This window comes from Schistocerca serialis, chromosome 6, assembly GCF_023864345.2.
Source record: "Schistocerca serialis cubense isolate TAMUIC-IGC-003099 chromosome 6, iqSchSeri2.2, whole genome shotgun sequence".
In the NCBI taxonomy this organism is placed as follows: Eukaryota; Metazoa; Arthropoda; class Insecta; order Orthoptera; family Acrididae; genus Schistocerca; species Schistocerca serialis.
The window spans coordinates 243731317-243750661 of record NC_064643.1 but is presented as its reverse complement, the minus strand read 5'-3'; the positions used below and the strand labels follow the sequence as shown (position 1 = coordinate 243750661).

The following is a 19345-nucleotide window of genomic DNA, read 5'->3' as shown; positions in this document are numbered from 1 at the left end:
TCGAGAGCAGCCATGTGAACATCCCCATCATCATAAAATCTGCAACGGTTATGAATCTGTCCCTCGATTCCCTGGATACTGTCATCACTGGTTGATGTCAATGGCCTTCCTTAACAATGAGCACCACCCACATCTATGCAGTCTTCATCTATTGGCATCCCTCCACTGTGGCTGGATGTAACACTGCATTTGGTCCACATATTACCAGAATTTTGAGGTGAATCACTGGCAATTTAAAAGTTATGTTCACAAGAAATGTACTGTCCCACATACTTAGAGGACATTTCCAGTTACCATGCCATTTGACTCCCACATAGTGATGCACCTGTTATCTGTACCATACCAGAACTGTGTTTGCAGGAAACCCAGAACATGTACTCTCTTCTGCTACTGTATCGCTCTCGATGCACAGTGGTCTTAACATGGGATGACATGTCTAATTAACTTTTTGAAGTCCCTAAGTGTTTATAAGCTTCCCAGTTTCAGTCTAAGCTGTGCTGTCAAAAGTGACTTACCATGCAGCCTTCCAGATTTGGATGTTGTTACATTACTGGCACTGTATTACTCTGGGAAGTTTCATATCACTGTATCTTGTGCTACCATGTGTTGCAGTCTACCAATGAACAGATTACAAAAACCAGTCTTTTTTTATGTTGTGTGCCACAACAGCATCACTGCATCATCAAATGACAAAGAGGTTACATGGTACAGATGCTTCCAGTGTAAAGACTGAATGATGCAGAGTGAAGTGGCAAATGATCTCACTGAGAAGAATCACGAGAAAAGGAGACCCTAGTGTTCGAAGCTCGACATATCGTGATCAATAGTGAAAATCAGTCTTGGATCAGTTTTCAGCATCTTGCACTACTATTCGAACTTGACAATGGCCACTGCTCACTGGGTTCACAACTGGTTGTGTCCATTTAAAAATACTGTCGATCAGAGGCAGCAGTGGAAATGCTGCAACTGTGTCAAGCCATTTAAGATGACTTTTTTGCCATCTAATCACCATGGAAAAGTACTGCATGTATCACTACAGACCTGAAAGAAAGGACCAAAGAAAGCACTGGAAATATGTGGAGTAATCAATGATGAATAAAACGAAGATGCAACCACAATCAAGCACGGTGTTGCTGAGAAATTTTTAGAACTGAGACACTAAGGTGCTAATGGATTAGGCATGTAAGGAGCAAACCATCATTGGAAAATACTAATGAAACCTCCCGATGACAATACAGGAGGCTATGAAGATTAAGTACTGTGGGAAGCTATCCCAAAAGAGTGTTTTCACTCCAAGAAAACACAGCAGCTTAATCTGCGCAGGGTATAGGCTCTCTCACCATATTCTCCTAACATAGCACACATTAACATCTTTCTGTGGATGATGAAACCAATGCATGCCAAGCATTTCCAGAATGACGAAGAGGTGAATTTCAAGGTGGCTCATTATATGGACAACCAAAATGTAGCTGAGATCTGAGCCAAGTCACTCACCACTGGAAAAAAAATGTGTATATATGCGTGTCTGTGAAAGTACATCTACTGCATCTGTATTTCATTTGTTATTAATGGGTGCAGTGTCTGCTGCCACTGTGAGGAAGGAATCACTTATTTGGTGCCTAATCATCTAAAAGTGTCATCATTTCTGTCAGAGTTATTTCTGGGGCCAACTTTTCATTAGGGTCCTTACTTCTTTTTTTCCCTTTTTTTTAAACATAATGTTCCATATAGTTTTTCTCTTATATTCAGGGTGTTCAAATTAGGTAGAGCTCTTCCTTCTTAGCACAAGGTTCTTTAATACCATAAGTAATCCATTACTTATACACTCCTGGAAATTGAAATAAGAACACCGTGAATTCATTGTCCCAGGAAGGGGAAACTTTATTGACACATTCCTGGGGTCAGATACATCACATGATCACACTGACAGAACCACAGGCACATGGACACAGGCAACAGAGCATGCACAATGTCGGCACTAGTACAGTGTATATCCACCTTTCGCAGCAATGCAGGCTGCTATTCTCCCATGGAGACGATCGTAGAGATGCTGGATGTAGTCTTGTGGAACGGCTTGCCATGCCATTTCCACCTGGCGCCTCAGTTGGACCAGCGTTCGTGCTGGACGTGCAGACCGCGTGAGACGACGCTTCATCCAGTCCCAAACATGCTCAATGGGGGACAGATCCGGAGATCTTGCTGGCCAGGGTAGTTGACTTACACCTTCTAGAGCACGTTGGGTGGCACGGGATACATGCGGACGTGCATTGTCCTGTTTGAACAGCAAGTTCCCTTGCCGGTCTAGGAATGGTAGAACGATGGGTTCGATGACGGTTTGGATGTACCGTGCACTATTCAGTGTCCCCTCGACGATCACCAGTGGTGTACGGCCAGTGTAGGAGATCGCTCCCCACACCATGATGCCGGGTGTTGGCCCTGTGTGCCTCGGTCGTATGCAGTCCTGATTGTGGCGCTCACCTGCACGGCGCCAAACACGCATACGACCATCATTGGCACCAAGGCAGAAGCGACTCTCATCGCTGAAGACAACACATCTCCATTCGTCCCTCCATTCACGCCTGTCGCGACACCACTGGAGGCGGGCTGCACGATGTTGGGGCGTGAGCGGAAGACGGCCTAACGGTGTGCGGGACCGTAGCCCAGCTTCATGGAGACGGTTGCGAATGGTCCTCGCCGATACCCCAGGAGCAACAGTGTCCCTAATTTGCTGGGAAGTGGCGGTGCGGTCCCCTACGGCACTGCGTAGGATCCTACGGTCTTGGCGTGCATCCGTGCGTCGCTGCGGTCCGGTCCCAGGTCGACGGGCACGTGCACCTTCCGCCGACCACTGGCGACAACATCGATGTACTGTGGAGACCTCACGCCCCACGTGTTGAGCAATTCGGCGGTACGTCCACCCGGCCTCCCGCATGCCCACTATACGCCCTCGCTCAAAGTCCGTCAACTGCACATACGGTTCACGTCCACGCTGTCGCGGCATGCTACCAGTGTTAAAGACTGCGATGGAGCTCCGTATGCCACGGCAAACTGGCTGACACTGACGGCGGAGGTGCACAAATGCTGCGCAGCTAGCGCCATTCGACGGCCAACACCGCGGTTCCTGGTGTGTCCGCTGTGCCGTGCGTGTGATCATTGCTTGTACAGCCCTCTCGCAGTGTCCGGAGCAAATATGGTGGGTCTGACACACCGGTGTCAATGTGTTCTTTTTTCCATTTCCAGGAGTGTATTTGTTTTTGTTTGATTTTATGCTTTTTTCTGTAGGAATATGTTAAAGAAAGAGTTACATTTTCCATCTGTATTTATTCTGTATCTCTGTCTGTCAGATGTATTTACCCTAAAAAGAACTATGGAAAACATTGGGCTAGAATGGATAACATTTTAATAAGACTGCATGATTCAGTCAATTAGCCATGCAGTAGCCTCTTACTACAAACATTCAGGTGCAAATCGTCTATGTATGACAAGATCAAGTGACAAGTGATATATCAACCAAGATCCTTCCCTAAAATGTCTAGCTCATAGGAGACATTGTTGTTACCTGTAATCGTTTTCCAAAGAGTTCTGAACCAGTTCCAACATTCCTCTCTCGTTGCTACCCAGCAATGAAATAATCTAGACCTTCCTAAGACTTTTCCTCCTACATTTACTTTGCATCTTATACCCCATATGGTTCTTTCTGCAATGTAATGTTGGTTCCCATTTTGTGGGACTTGGGGAATGTTGGTGAGGCAAGATCTGATGTCAAGAAATTATGGAATGTTAAAAGGGGATGATTTGGGGCAGTGGGGGTGGATCACGACTGGATGGATGAGTGAACTGAGACAGGCAGGGTTCAATATTGGTTTTGAATTGAGTCTGACTGGTAGCATTGGTGACAAAAAAGTCTTTCTACAGTAGGGACCAGAAGAAGGAGAAAAGGCCTTTAACATGTCCAGCATGACAATTTGGGATTGGGGCAAAAGATAAGGCCTTTGGATAGTACTAGTACTTCTGTGGGACTAAGGCTTTTGGAGAAAAGTTTCATGAGAATATTGCACATCTATTTAGGTTCTGGTTCTGGTTCTGTAAAGCAGTGGAAGGAAATTTCTCAGGGTGTGGTAAAAGGAGTAGGTCTGTGAGGCAGAGTTTGTCAGCTACGAGGGGATGTGGGGGAGGTTTCGAGGTTCTTGTAGAGGTAGTGGAGAGTGGTACGCCAAGGTAGAAACAGGAGGTGGATCAGGTTGGAGAGCTTTTTGAGGTGGTGGTGTGCTTGCTGCTATAGTTCCTGTAGGGCAAGAGTTTCAGTGTGAGAGATGGAATGCAGGAATTTGGTATTACAGGGCAGGAGGTATGGAGAGGAGGTTTTGTAAGAAGGTTTGAGCCTGATATACATAGTGTTGCAGAAATAGGTTGGTGAGGGCTATGGACTGATGCAATTTGAACAAATAGAGGTTGTTGTGGAAGGAGGGGTTACACACAAAGATGAATAATTTAAGGGCCAGGCATTGGGGGAGATAAAATGAACTTTGCAACAACACAGGAACAGTATGTGGGACTGGGTTCTGGCTAGGGATAGGAAAAAATAAATCTGAACCAGGTGAGGGATTTGGGATTTTCGGCGGTTAGGAAGGGTTCCTACAGATGGGCCATGAACAGGTTGGTGCAGGATAGTGCCTTGCAGGGCCCATTGTTGTACCACAGATCTGTAAGTATGTGATGCCTTCAAAGAAGAAATAACTGTGGGTGAGGATAATGTTGGCCATGCTGAGCACAAAGGAGACTGTAGGTTTGGAGACAGTTGCGTGTTGGGAAAGGTAAGGCTCAACAGCACCAATGTCATAGGCATTGGATGGGAGTGTTAGTATAGAGGGAGGCGGCATCAGCAGTGATGACAGGGCATTGTGTAGTAAAGGAAAAGGAATTGTGGAAAGTCGGTGGAGGAAATGAATGGTGTCTTTTATTATAGGAGGGTAGGTTATGGGTGATAGGCTGAAGGTGCTGGACCACAAGAGAACAGATTCTCTCAGTGGGGCCAGGACACCCTACCCACATTCCTCCAGAAGCTCAATGCCCTCTCCCCCATTTGCTTCACCTGGTCATCCTCAACCCAACAAGCCACCTCCGATGTTGACCTCTACCTCACAGATGGCTGTATCAGTACCTCCATCCACATCAAACCTACCAAGTGCCAGCAATACCTCCTCTTCGACAGCTGCAACCCATTTCATATCAAGAAGTCCCTCCCATACAGCCTAGCCACCCATGGTCATCTCATCTGCAATGATGAGCTGTCCCTGTATGAAAGGTTTCAGCGAGGTCTTCACAGACTGAAATTACCCTCCCCACATTTTACAGAAATGTACTTCTTTTGTGCCTTGTTTCTCCAGCCACCTACCACCTCCCACATACCCATCATCCAGCCACAAAGGAGCACTCATGTACTCCCCTCCCGACTCAGTAGCATCCAGAACTGGAACAGCTGAATCATGTTCTGCGCCAAGGTTTTGATACCCTCTCATCATGCACCGAAATGAAGAATATCCTACCCACTATCCATCCTACCCCTCCCACAGTGGTATTTGCCATCCAACAAACCTACACAATATTCTTGTGCATCCTTACTCCACCCTGCCCCTCTGCCCCTAACCCTTGCCTCATGGCTCATAACGCTGCAATAGACCTAGATGCAAGACCTGCCCCACATATCATCCGACCACCAGCTACACCAGTTCAGTCACAGGCATCTCCTATCTCATCAAAGCAATCATGTGGTGTGCAAACTAAGCTGCAATCACTGTACTATTTTCTATGTGTGCATGACATCCAATAATCTGTCTATGTGCATTAATGGCCAACAAATCATGGTCAGGAGACAGCTAGACCACCCAGATGCTGAACATACTGCCCAACACAATGTGTTTCAAATAAATGAGTGTTTCAGAGCCTGTGCCATCTGGATCATTTCTACCAACACCAGTTTTTCTGAACTGCGCAGGTGGGAACTCTCCCTGCAACATATCCTACATTCTGTAGTCCCCAGCCTCAGCCTTTGCTAGTCCCTGTTCTCCACTAACCTATCCTCTTCCCTGCTCCCACTCCATCCTTTTCCCCTTCTTCTCTGCCCCCCCCCCCCCCCCCACCCTCCCTCCAACCTCCTGACTAAATCTAGAAACCCTATCTTGTACTTACCATGTCTCTAAAAACTCCCAAAAGCAGCAGTACACCTTCCCCCATCCCACTCAGTAGTCCCTGCCACATGTCTTCTCTTTAACCCCCACCACTCAAACAGGATACTATTCCTATTAGGCGCAGTTATGACTCAATCCGGCCACAGTGGCTAGAGACAGTGCCATGTGTGTGTGAGTTGTGCTTGTGTGAAAGCTTAATAATATCCAACAGTCTTCTCTTTAACAGTGTCTGTCTGCCAGTCAATGCATTCTCTATGTGGTGACCAGCAATTTACACTAATTTGTGAAAAATCACACAAATCTAGTAATTACACTTATTTACTAATATTTTCATAAACCTAACTACAGTAAAAATGTTGTTACTTATTCTGACAGTGTGACATGTACTCCTCCAATTAAGGGAAAATCCAGGATGGAATAATGATAATATTATGAAAAGGAAAGAGTGCTACTCACCATATGACTGAGATGTTGAGTCACAAACAGGCACAGCAGAAAAACTACTAAATATATAAGCTTGCAGCCGGAAGGCCTTTTCCCAAAATAGATATATACACATGCACATGCACATGCACATGCACATTCACGCAAATGCAGCTCACACACACATGACCACTGTCTCTGGCTGTTAGGGGCCAGAAACAGTGGTCATGTGTGCAAGCTGCATTTGTGTGAATATGTGTGGGTATGGTGTCTATTTTGGAAAAAAGGCCTCCTGGCCAAAAGCTTATATGTTTAATAGCTTTTTGTTGTGCGTGCCTGCAATTCAACATCTCAGTTATATTGTACATAGAAAATTTTCCTTCTCATATTGTCATGTATTCCTCCACAATACATATGTGCTAATATAGATGTAACTGTAAATGCACTAAAATTAAACTTTTGTAATATGAAATTGTAAACCGCAATGTCTAAATTATTAATGTAGCACTCTTAAAGCACAAACAGTACAGTATTCATCTCCTGTTCATGTTCCTTTGTGTTTAATCATAAATAAACAGTAACCATTTAGTATACCAATAGTCCAATCGTACAGGCACGAAAAAGAGATCTCTGAGGGGAGTTTTGCCAGAGTTCTGAAAATTTGGTCATTTGTGTTTTATGGATGGTGATCACAGTTTTTAATTCAAAAAGTGTAATTCTTCTAGATCAAAATATTCATTGAGCAAGGATCATGGAATTTTCAGTGCTGTTTAGCTATAATTTTTTGGCAGAATTATTATGCAGAATTACGGTACATGAAAAATATTTAGATCCACTAACAGGCCCAGAGGACTTCTTGACACCAACTAGCCACTGTATCATCCTCAACCAGTCAGCATCATTTGGATGCAGCATGTAGGGGCAAGGGGCCAACATAGCACTCTTCTCACTAGTGTCAGCTTTCCGGACCTTGGGGCAGTTGTTTCTCATTGATGCAGCTCTTCAATTGATCTCATGAGGTTAAGTGCATTCTCTTCCAGTCATCCAACCAAAGAAAACTTCCTGGCAATACTGGAAAATGAACCTGGGTCCTCATGGCAGTCACATACATTGATCTCTCAGCTACGAAGGCAGACAATGATTAAGATACAAGGTCTTCATAATATTTATCCATCTTCAGAAGCTCTTATACCAACCATATCTCACTTCTTGTGACTTTACAGTAAAAGCAAATACCTATTAGGTATTTCAAGATGGAAAAGATTCATGGAGGAAGTCCTCCATAATCCTCCTTTTGAAACAACCTTCGAAGTTTGCAAGCCATTCACAAATGTTTATTCCAGTAGCCATGACACTGTCAGCAAAGTATGCACTGAAAAACTGACAAAATTGTCTCAGAAAACTACTGTGGTAAAATGTGCTCAGCTGCTGTATCGAAAGGGCTGAGATATTCTAGCATGTCAACAGTGGGAGCCCAAACTTTCAAATGTTGTCGTAAGACTTTGTGAATCCCAACTACTGATGCCTTTAACACGAACAAAATATTTTACAATGGAAAAGAGTGGCCTGAAGCAACTGCTGAACACCATTTACACAATTTTAAACTCAAGTATTACAGAAGAGATCCCTCAATGGTGTGCTTCCACGTGTTCTGTCAAGTTGTTGTCCCCATTTCATGCACAACGTTTTGATGGTTAACCCAGTCAACTTCTTTAGGTGCTTTGAGTTTTACTGTTATGCATGCTTGCTGCCTGGACTTTAACCAGACTGTGCACAGGAGATGACAGAAATGACACTTTTATTAAAATATGATAATTACACTGTAGTCACTGCAATTCACGATGGTTCCATGAAAATTACAAAAGGTATGGCATGGTTCTTAATAGGATCCTGATCACAAGGGATAGCAATGCATGCTTTTGCGATGTGCTCCCATGCTGGCTACAAGATTGATAAGAAGTTTCTGTGGCAGGCAGTTCCAAAACTCCATCAGCATAGCTGACAACTGCGGGATGGTCATTGGTGCACATGGATGTACTGCAATATTTCTCCCAACATGTCCACGGGTGCTGAAAGGGATTTGAGTCAGGGGAATGGGCGGGCTAGTCCATTCACCAAAAATCTCATACGAAGAGCTCTTCCACCTACACATTGCGGTGGGGTCATGCTTTGTCATCCGTGAAAATGAAATAAGATCCAAATGCACCCCTGAAAATATGCACATGGGGAAGGAGTATAGTATCACAATAATGTAGAGTGTATTTTGTTCAGAGATCTGGAAGTCAGTATGCCCATGCAACATTGTACCTCCCCATACCACAACACTGGACCATCAGAACAATCATCTTCGACAATGTTCCTGGGTGCACCGTGTGTCCCCACACCTTACCATTTTAGGGTATTTCTTTCAGCTATCTTCTGTACCATACTGTGGCACCTCTTTCTGTAGTCCAAGTTCATCAAGCTATACTACTTGGCAGTGACATAATATATAGTGTGAAAGTTACTTTCAAACTTAAGTTTTGTACACCAGTGTACAAGCAGTGGTTAAAAATTGAACTTATTCAGCAAGGCCAAATGATGATTTACTGATTGTTGTAATTTCATGGGCTAGCCATACTGCCTAAGGCAGTGATCTTCTTGGAACAAATTGTTTTTATTGTACTTCTCAGCCCCAAGTCACAAAAATACTAACATGACTGGTTTCATCACCAGACGATTTTTTTTTTTTTTTTTTTTTTTTGTTTTGTTTTGTTTAAAAGAAAGAAATGGAGACCATAAAATATTAGAAAAATAAATTACAAATTGAGCTATCTTCTATACATGAATATATGCACTTCAATACATTGCATACAAACTTACCAACTGACAAAACCAGGAGAAATACTTACAGTGCTCCAACCACCCATACACTGACCCACAAAACAACAGACTTGTTTTTTTCTGATGACAGTGTCCTCCTGAGTAACTCTGCCAGAGATGTAAATGGCGAAAAGGGGAGGGGGGAAGGCTATTTTACCTCTAAAAATTTAACCCCAGTACATGCCTTCATCATTACACCATAATTTCATAATATCTATAATATGTAACAAGGAAGATTTTGTCCCTTCAGCAACATTTTTTCTTCCATTCTCTCTAATGGTCATATCTCTTGTGGTTCCAACATAACTTCTATGGTCTAAGCTGAATTTTTTTCTATGGGAATATCTCAAGCATAAAACCTTAAAAATCTATTCTGCAGCTTCATACTAAACGAAAGAGTTTCTATCAACAATCTTGGCAGTATGTACTGCTAATGATACACATATAGAAGAAAACGTGATGTACTGTGACATTAATATGATGTAAATGATTAAAATTCAGAAAGGTTAGTTGCTTGTGGAGTATATCACACCTTCCATGTTATTTAACTTGGAATGTACATATTTTCCCTTTAAGTCTCAATTTCCAGTCCCTAATTCTGATTCACAATCACTGCCGCTCACACATACACTTGAGTTTATTACATTATATTTAATTTAATCTGCCGGCCGGTGCGGCCAAGCGGTTCTAGGCGCTTCAGTCTGGAACCGCGTGACCACTACGGTCGCAGGTTTGAATCCTGCCTCAGGCATGGATGTGCGTGATGTCCTTAGGTTAGTTAGGTTTAAGTAGTTCTAAGTTCTAGGGGACTGATGACCTCAGATGTTAAGTCCCATAGTGCTCAGAGCCATTTGAACCATTTTAATTTAATCCATGGCTATTAAAGAGATAGGTGTCTGGGATGTTGGAAGAAGTCTAATGTGTTAATCATATTTAAGTAAAAAATAATATAAGGAGATAAATTGCGAAACATTATCACAGTGCCAGGATTAATTATATTACAAGCTAATGTTAAGAAAATACTCTTCAATAGAGCAGGAGGAGGTCCAAACAGAAAGTTCTCCAATTTACTAAAACTCCACAATATTACCCTCAAGATATTTAACATTCTGTGGGAGGTCACTGAATTCTTTGTCGATGGAATTGGTGTAGTAGTAGTTTTTGGTCTCAATATTATAATCATGCTCTGTACTATTGTGTGCAAAATGGAGAAATTGACAAAATACTAAGTTTTCTAATAGGTCCCTGAAAGATATTCTAAAACTACCACAATATATAATTCTCAAAACACATTCCCATTTTCTGAAAATGTTATCTCTGCAAGTTGCATTTTCTCCAAAACAATAATTCTGTAACTCATTAATTAATGTAAACAAGCAGATAAAATAAATGTATTAATTTTTTATCAGAAAAATACATGTACCTGTACATTATGTACAGCTTCGAGTCCAGAAATAATGTTAAAGTACTTACACGTAATCAAATAATCATGAAGATATGCTGCAGGACAAATTACAACACCTTCAACCAGTACCGTCAGTGTTGTAGAGACAGCCTCAGGTGGTGTTGACATGGCCAATGCAGCCAGACAATTCCGAGGATCATGACCACCTTTTATCAAGCCAACAGTCACAGAAGCTATGCTCGGAGCAAGTGCTGCACAGAGAAGCAGGTCACCACTTTGCTGTGAAGCCATGAAGAATGCCAGGAGCAGTTGGCTTGTGCTCACACACTGCTGTTCATTTTCCACCTAACAGATGTAAGTGTTTAGTTCTATAATAATATTATCAGGAATAGTTTGTACAGCTGATTTTGCATCTAACAAATGAAAGCACAGGTTGGTCCACAGATGTGGAATTAACCTTCTGGCAAAAAAAAAAAAAGTGGATAAACATAGATTTAAATTCAAAAAACCTGTGATGCAACATTGCCAACATGGTAGCCATTATTAAAGACATTACCTTGGATACAACTCAAAATTTTCATGTGGAAAACAGGTCTTGTGGCATATCAAATGCGTACATAATTTCAGAAGAAAAACAATGGTGCCTTTCATTTGTGTATAGATTTATTCATTTTCAAGATGACTGATGTCTCTCCTTAACAGGAAAGCTGATACCATTAACACAAACCAAACACAGTGATATTGCCCTCATATCAGGATAAAGGAGGAACCATTGTTCTGACAGTGTTTGGTAACAGTCCAGAGTGCAGGAATCTAATTTAGTCTCACAGGACTGGGGTCAATTGTACACCGATAATGAGAATATCGGTCATAAGTAAATGGCACCCTTACAAAATGACAATGTTACAATATCTCACCAGGTACAATACAGGTTATCGGGTTCAGATTGTACAAGGGTGATACGTAAGCCGGACAAAAACAATCATACCCGTATGATGTACTGTCCACAAGTGAAGCTAATAAAGAGAATCAAAGATACAGGCCATATGACAGCCCTCCCTGGCTGGATCCATCAAATGGAGGGAGATGGAACATTTATAACTTTCTTTCAGCATGATGGTGCCTCACCTCTTCAAGAGCAAGCTGTTTGGACATCCCTGTATATCTCGTTTCCCAACGGGGATATGTTGTAGAAGTCGAATGAGTGACCACTACATTACCTGAACTAAAATCCATAAGATTTCTCTCTGTGGGGACATGTGGAGGCAATTGTATATGTAATGATCGGAAACCTCGCAACATCGGGGACTGGACTTTGATGCTTGTACTCGTATTCTGGTATGTGTGTTGGTTAAAGTCCACAAGAAATAGGTGAAGTGGTGATAACAATGATCTTACAACATGCTGAACAGTATGTCAGGCACAACCCATAGCCTTTGTATGTTATCACCAGTATTTGCCTTGTTCCATACAAAATGTAGTATAACTCAAGAAGGGATAAAATTATGCTCAAACAAAGACACCACTGTTTTCTGTGTGTAATTCTATATGTGTCTGATGTGTCATCCAATTTGGCTGCTTCCAAAACAGTAGCCATATTGGTAAGATAATCTCTCAGGTTTGCTGCCCCTTCCCCTTTCCCATCTTATATTACTTTCCTTTAACTTTCCATTCACCCACCTGTTTTTGTTTTAGAATGGTGGTTCCACACCCATGGATCAACCTGTAAAATTATATTGGTTGGCAGTGAATACATGCTTATGAGCAAGTGAATCAGAGATAGATGCTGTATTGGAGAGAGAGAGAGAGAGAGAGAGAGAGAGAGAGAGAGAGAGAGAGAGAGAGAGAGAGTATCCCTGTTCCCACTGTAAATAATTTACTGTATCACATGACTGGGATGTCATCACACCTGTTACAGGCTCTTGTTGAAATACTTTAGCACAGTATGGGCAAGACACACAATGTCAGGCACTGGGCTTTTTCAGTGACATCATGAAAGAATGTACAGTAACTGCCTCGAATCAGGGAGAACTATGACCCCAGAGGCAACTGCCATGAGCAATAATGCAATGTTCAAGGGAGCACTGTTGACTGTAATGGATTGTAACAGTAGACAGACATGCTACACTGAAGCAAATCATTTACCAGTTCTATGCCAGACAGTGAAAATTACGAAACAGCCACACACTCCGCATCATCCTCTCACCTTAGGATAAAGAAGCCATGGCCCCAGATAAGTACCTCAGCTCATCCCATGTCATTGGGCACACAGATTAGGATGGACACAAGAATATTGCCAGTGGATGCCTGAAGCGTGGAAAAAGGTCAATGGTTGGATAAGGTATGTTATTCTTGGCCACATATTCATAGAAGTGTATGAATACCTAGATGCATCCCACTTGCCAAGAGGGCACCCTTCAGGCTTGTGGTAGAGGTATTCTTTTTCAATATATATTTACACAGGATGAAATTTGGCCCCTAATATGTCTGCCATTATTTCTTAGTGACAAACAACACAGGAATTTAGTGTCCAATCATGTGTACCTGTCTGCTTACAGCAAGCAGCAGCCTCTACCTTCAGCAAGCCACAGTCCACCCCGTCAGTCAGTCACTTGTGTCAGAATGATCTGAAGAACATTCCACAGCCATTAGGGTGCTTGTGTGACCACAGCTTCCTTAGTACTATCATGTACACCTGGAAAAACACTGAGGTAGGAGTGAGTGTCTTGGATCTAGCTCCAACCAACCTCCATAAGTTATGGACAATGGCTGAAAGGTCATGGATCAGAATAACTTCACAATTCTTTCAATATCTTCTCGAGTTCATATGCCACTTTCTTCATTAGAGCAAAAGGGGATGCAAAGCATTTTTAGCTAAATGTCTATAATTCAAGTGCTCATGTATGTATTTGAAATAATAGTAAAACATTTAATTATACAGAAAAGCAGTTCATGTTTTACCTGTGAAATTCCAGGAAACTAACCTGTAACCACAATAAAGTTTCCATCAAAAATGATTTCACCTCTTTGTGATGAAAGTTTAATACAAGTAGCTCCCACACTTCCCGGCGACAAACAGAAGGCAAATTTTGTGGATGAGCTGGATCACACAACACATATAAGAGCAGTGGACGAAGCAATTCAATACTGTTCTTTGAAACTCTGAAAGAGAATACGAATATCTGAAGAACTATTTAAAATAACATTTTTGTTTGTCTTTAGTTCATAAACTTACATTTCTTCATTGTTTTTACACAGGAACTGTATCTGACTCAGTATGTCAGGCCACACATCATTTTTGTGCCTCAGAAGAATCAATAAAGGATGTTGAGGCACTTGCAACGCAAATGGACACTGGTAATGACGTTTTTCAGAAATCTGAGTTTTCATGTCCAGTATCAGCAAACTGCCAATAGCATTAATTATTCCAATGTAATTCCTAAAAAAGACAAATTATGAAAATCAGATAGGCCATTTCTCTTCAAAATTAAAGAAACTATGTATCCATCATACAATTATAATCACAGCAGCAATTTTCCTATTTTCTTAAGTCTGATACCAGCCATGAGAGTCTACTCTAAACATAATAAAGAGATAAGAATAATTTGCTGCTGCTTTGGTGTTATAAGTATACTTATCTTGGACCATTGCAAGTTTTATAAAATTGTTCATAATGCTACACACATTTACTTACAACCTGATAATGGTGTCTAGTTGCATTAGGAACACTACTAATAAACTGAAAGCCATACAAATACAAAATTTTGATATGACAATATAAACTGCTCTCTCATATACATATACACCTAATGAATGGAAATAAACATGAGAAATCAGTTCCACCCACTTTTTATAAGAAAATATGTATGATGACACATAAACATAGTATCACATCAGAGTTTTACAGAAAAGGCCCACTCGAAATTAGAAATAGTTGAGAAGAAGGCAGTGAAAAAGAAAAGTTAGGACAAACTGTGTACACTAGGTAGCTCAGTGGACAAAGAACTGTCAGCATAAAAAAAGATATGCATTCAGATTGGTTAGGATCAGACACGGGCTTCAGTGCAGAGTATGAGATTTCATTAGCAAACTGTGTAGATGATGGTAATACTAAAGGAGATCTAAACTGGAGTATCTTCTTTGATAACTGCTAACTCTAGATAGATTATTAAGGATGGAAGGCACAGAACACCACTGACCAACAAACTAAAACCTCAAGTACAACTTTCAATGTTACTCCTTAGCTGTACTAGTTCACCATTGATTTAAGCTGTATTTGAAAAGTATGTGCCCAATTGCTAGAGCACTTGTTTTTCGAACACTGGGCTTATAACTAATACTAACCACATGCTTTTGCAAATACACTGGAACTTCAATTTTGTGTTCTCCAATTTTAAGTTTTTTCCTGATTTTACATTTCTTCCTAGTAAGGTTTACCTTAATTCTAGATGCTTACTCAACCTCTCAGTTGACTTTGTCCTGTTTTCTTCCTATTTACATTTGATGTGGCTGAATGAGTTATAAATGGCATAAAAGGCAGATGGCTAACACCACGGGTGGTGGAATTAAGGGAATATTTTAGGCCATTGTGAAGAGAGGAGATGTGAGGAGGAAATGCTGATGTAATCCACGATCGATGTTGCCAACACAACTTGCAACATTTAGCTTCACTGCACCACAATCACGATACAACTACGGCTAGGTTGCAGTGGTAATGGAAAAACAAGACAGTCAACTTGAAGTGCTCTGGATCGAGCCAGTGCGTGACGAATGGACCCAGCCATCACCTTTTCTTGTGCCATTTATAACTCAAGTCTCATTTTTTGTATGTATTTCTGATGTACTGCATTCAGCAACAATATCAATTGTCAACCTTTTAAATTCAATCACTGGGTCTCGAAGAATATACTTGGTCATAATCAAGGAAACATCGCCCATTTCCAGCTACTGAACTCTTATCGGCTGGCGATTTCTTAAGTCACCCAATAACCAATACAGCCATGCTGAAAATATACTTTTCATGCAGACGATGTGCTTTGACAAAGATGTCACATGGAAATAGAACAAGGGTGTTGCCATAGCACATTTTAAAGATTTGTGTGTTCAAAACTGACATGATACAGTTGCAACAACTACATACACTACTCATGTATATACTTTGCACTGCACACACCACACACTGTAGATCATAAAGATCAGCAGCAGTGATAGAGGGCATGAAGCAAAGCTGTAGTACCTAAACTTTCTTTCAAATTTACATTTTACATAATGTACAGAAATTCACTGAGCTCACTTCTAATAGGCTTGTAACATCAACAGGGGAAGTAAACTCATTTTTGCACATCTCTTCTTCTCTCATCAAGCCTAAAATAACACTTTAATGGTGGTGAGAATGTGAAGTGCAGCTCACAAGAAAAGCTTTAAACAAAGTATGTCATCAAGCACATGTATCCATTTATGCTTATGGTTTAACCACTTAGCTGCTGTGATATTTTTAGTTTAATTCAACACGTTCATCAATTTTTTATTTTTCTGGGTAAGCCCAAAGGACGATCTCTCAAAAATGCATGTTTTGAATGTATAAATTGTAGTCGCAGCATGTTGGAAAACAGCTTGATTACCTTATACCCAGAAATCAATTTCAATTTTTTATGAGCTTTTACTTGCTGTTACACATCTGTGATTTTTTAAGATCTGAGGAAATTCATTACCACGAATTAATGTATCAACACTGTATTGCACATTTAATTTCCTTCACAAAGACAGATTTTATACAAAGTATTGGAGAGGATTGCAATTTTTAATTATGTATGCCAATTACATGTGTTTTTGCTCATATTTTGGAAGGTTTTCCTCGATTCTGAATTTTCCTCAGTTTTGCATTTTTTAAAGTCAGGATCACATGAAAACGTAAAACAGCGGTTTCACTTTATATTTAAACATACTACCCGCACATTAGTACATACCATTTAAATTATCTGAACAAGAGCGAGAACTTACGAGGCAGATGTCAAAGCAGAAATGAAATGTGACAATGTTGGTCCAACTGAAAGCACTCCAAATTCCACCAGGGTGATAATTCCCTGACACGCAGTAATGCTGATGACTGGATCACCATCTTCACACTTCTGCCACAGCAATTTCAACTCAGGAAGCTGAAAATATATTAAGACATTGTAGATAATCAACCATACATCTCTGAATATGTACTATTTTGAATAATTCATACCTGGTGTATTTGAGCTGGGTTTGATTCATTCCTGTCTCTGGCAGTATCCACCAATTTTGCAATTGCCTACAACAATAATAATAAGACAGTAATATAAACTATCTAGATTCCAGCATTACAGTTAAAAACCACGTGAACAAAGCAAACACTTCGAAGAACATTGTTTCAACTTACTATATCAATTTTTGAATAGTTAAAGGACTGACTGAATTACTGGTGAATAAAGAAAGAAGGTGTGTTCAACAGTGAAAACAACATAAGTGTGTTTGCTTAGAAGCTACTGGGCTGGGGAGGTGGGACAGGATGAAGGGGTTATTACAAACGCATTCAAAATGTTGATCAGTCTTCCAAGAATGGGTATATAAGGACCTGTAGCAGTAATGCAGTATAATCAAGAGGTGTCTAAGGCTTGAAGCCAGTTCCATCTGAGGCAGAGGAAGCACCATTCCCACTTTGAGCTTAGTGCTGCAAATGGTCACCAAAAATGCAGGAAAGCAACACTGAAACAGTGTCACATTCCAGTAGGTTAATTAGCTGCCAGCCACACTGTGAGTGAGCTGGTGATGTGAATGATCAACTGTGACGACAGCAGAGTTCTACAATCCTAAATATGCTGAACTATGCAAGTGCAGATTCATGTTAGTGTAATGGTTTTTATGCTTTTGTGTCTTCTTAATATTCATTTTATTGTTTCCTTTGTTTTAATGATACACTGCAACTGTTGCATGAGAACTTTATATATTCCCTATGAGTATTCTCCCATAGAGAGACCAAATATCTGAAAGCAAAAAGTTAGTTACAGTTTTCTACTCCAGAACAAAGAAAAAGCCTACATGCTGCATAAATAAGAATGTTAATTCTATGAAATTTTGGGACTGCAGCCGGGTTACATTGACTTCTTGCGAGGATATTTTGACTGACAACCATTCAGCCATCTTCAGGTGAGCTACAGGAACACGTCCTGTAATCACTGGACATAAACACAATAATAGTTCCAGCTGTCAATGACCACTGTCCATTTTATACCACAACAATGTTTTCTGCAGTGTCATGTCTTCTCATGTTGAACAAAATATAAGATGACCTTTGGCCACACTTTTGTACTGACTGTGCTGGCTTCAATTCATCACCTCACTTGGATTGGTATAGTAAGAACATACATAGATTCTACAACTCTTCTGGATATTACAGATATGAGTGGCTGGCTAGTTTCTCCTTTTGGACTCTGATGCAGTCTGGAGGGAAAATATGGATTTTGTTTATCAGTGACCAAGAAAATAGAGAAAAGTTCCAAACCAAATAATGTGATGTATTTCCTCTTTTAATAAGTTGTAACTTCTCTCTCTAAAGTCTTATACGTAACCCGCCAAGAAAAGTACTGATATAATATATTGTTAGAGCTTTTCCCACAAAATCACTTAACAGAATGGCTCTCAAGAATTACATTGCCTTTGACTATAAAAAATCCACAAGTTGATAATCCCCTGAAGACAACCTAAGAAATTTCCACCCCTGTGTAATTCTTTCATTTCTTAAAGTTATTTATTTCACCGAAGAAAGAATATTTACGTCATTTGCATCAACTGGATGGTTTGAAATGTTGTTGATCAATCTAATAAGTTTTCCAGTGATTATATATTTTGTGATTATGCCAATAAAAATATAAACCAGTTAAACAGCAACTCATTTGTCAGATCATGACGATGAAGTCTTTGGTAAGTATAGTACGGAAAGTTCTTTCTCCCTGCGTATTTGCTCAAAATGCTATTATACTCGCATCAAAAGTGGTTTTGCATCACCATGGTTCCCAGAACTCCTGAAGATAGACGTAGACTGCGGATATTGTATCACAGACACAGTCCCCTTGACTGTTCAGATATGTCACTAAACCTGCCCAAACATGTAAACAACCATGCACGGGCAGCACCTATTAGATGGAGGGAGTCCGACAGCCAATCAGTTCCAGTCATTCCACCAGGACGGAGGTACACAGCTCATGTTGTCTGTAGTTCAACCATGCCTAGATGTTCAATTCCGCAGTTCGAATGGTTCAAATGGCTGTAAGCACTATGGGACTTAATATCTGAGGTCATCAGTCCCCTAGACTTAAACCTAACTAACCTAAGGACATCACACATCCATGCCCAAGGCAGGATTCAAACCTGCGGCCATAGCAGTGGCGCGGTTCCGAACTGAAGTGCCTAGAACCACTCAGTTACAGCGGCCGGCACGGCGGTT

General features: G+C 40.9%; 1 protein-coding gene across 4 annotated transcripts in view; it reads right to left on the bottom strand.

Moving 5' to 3' along the window:
• The window catches only part of LOC126483699 (focadhesin), a 288818-nt gene that overhangs the window by 224740 nt on the left and 44733 nt on the right, over positions 1-19345 (bottom strand). For all 4 annotated transcript variants that reach the window (XM_050106786.1, XM_050106787.1, XM_050106788.1 and 1 more), the window contains exons 3-7: positions 17108-17173; positions 16879-17033; positions 14114-14317; positions 13863-14040; positions 10947-11223 (exon numbers count right to left, since the gene is read on the bottom strand). In XM_050106786.1, coding sequence (XP_049962743.1) covers positions 10947-11223; positions 13863-14040; positions 14114-14317; positions 16879-17033; positions 17108-17173 — 880 coding nt within the window. The remainder of the gene's footprint in view (positions 1-10946; positions 11224-13862; positions 14041-14113; positions 14318-16878; positions 17034-17107; positions 17174-19345) is intronic.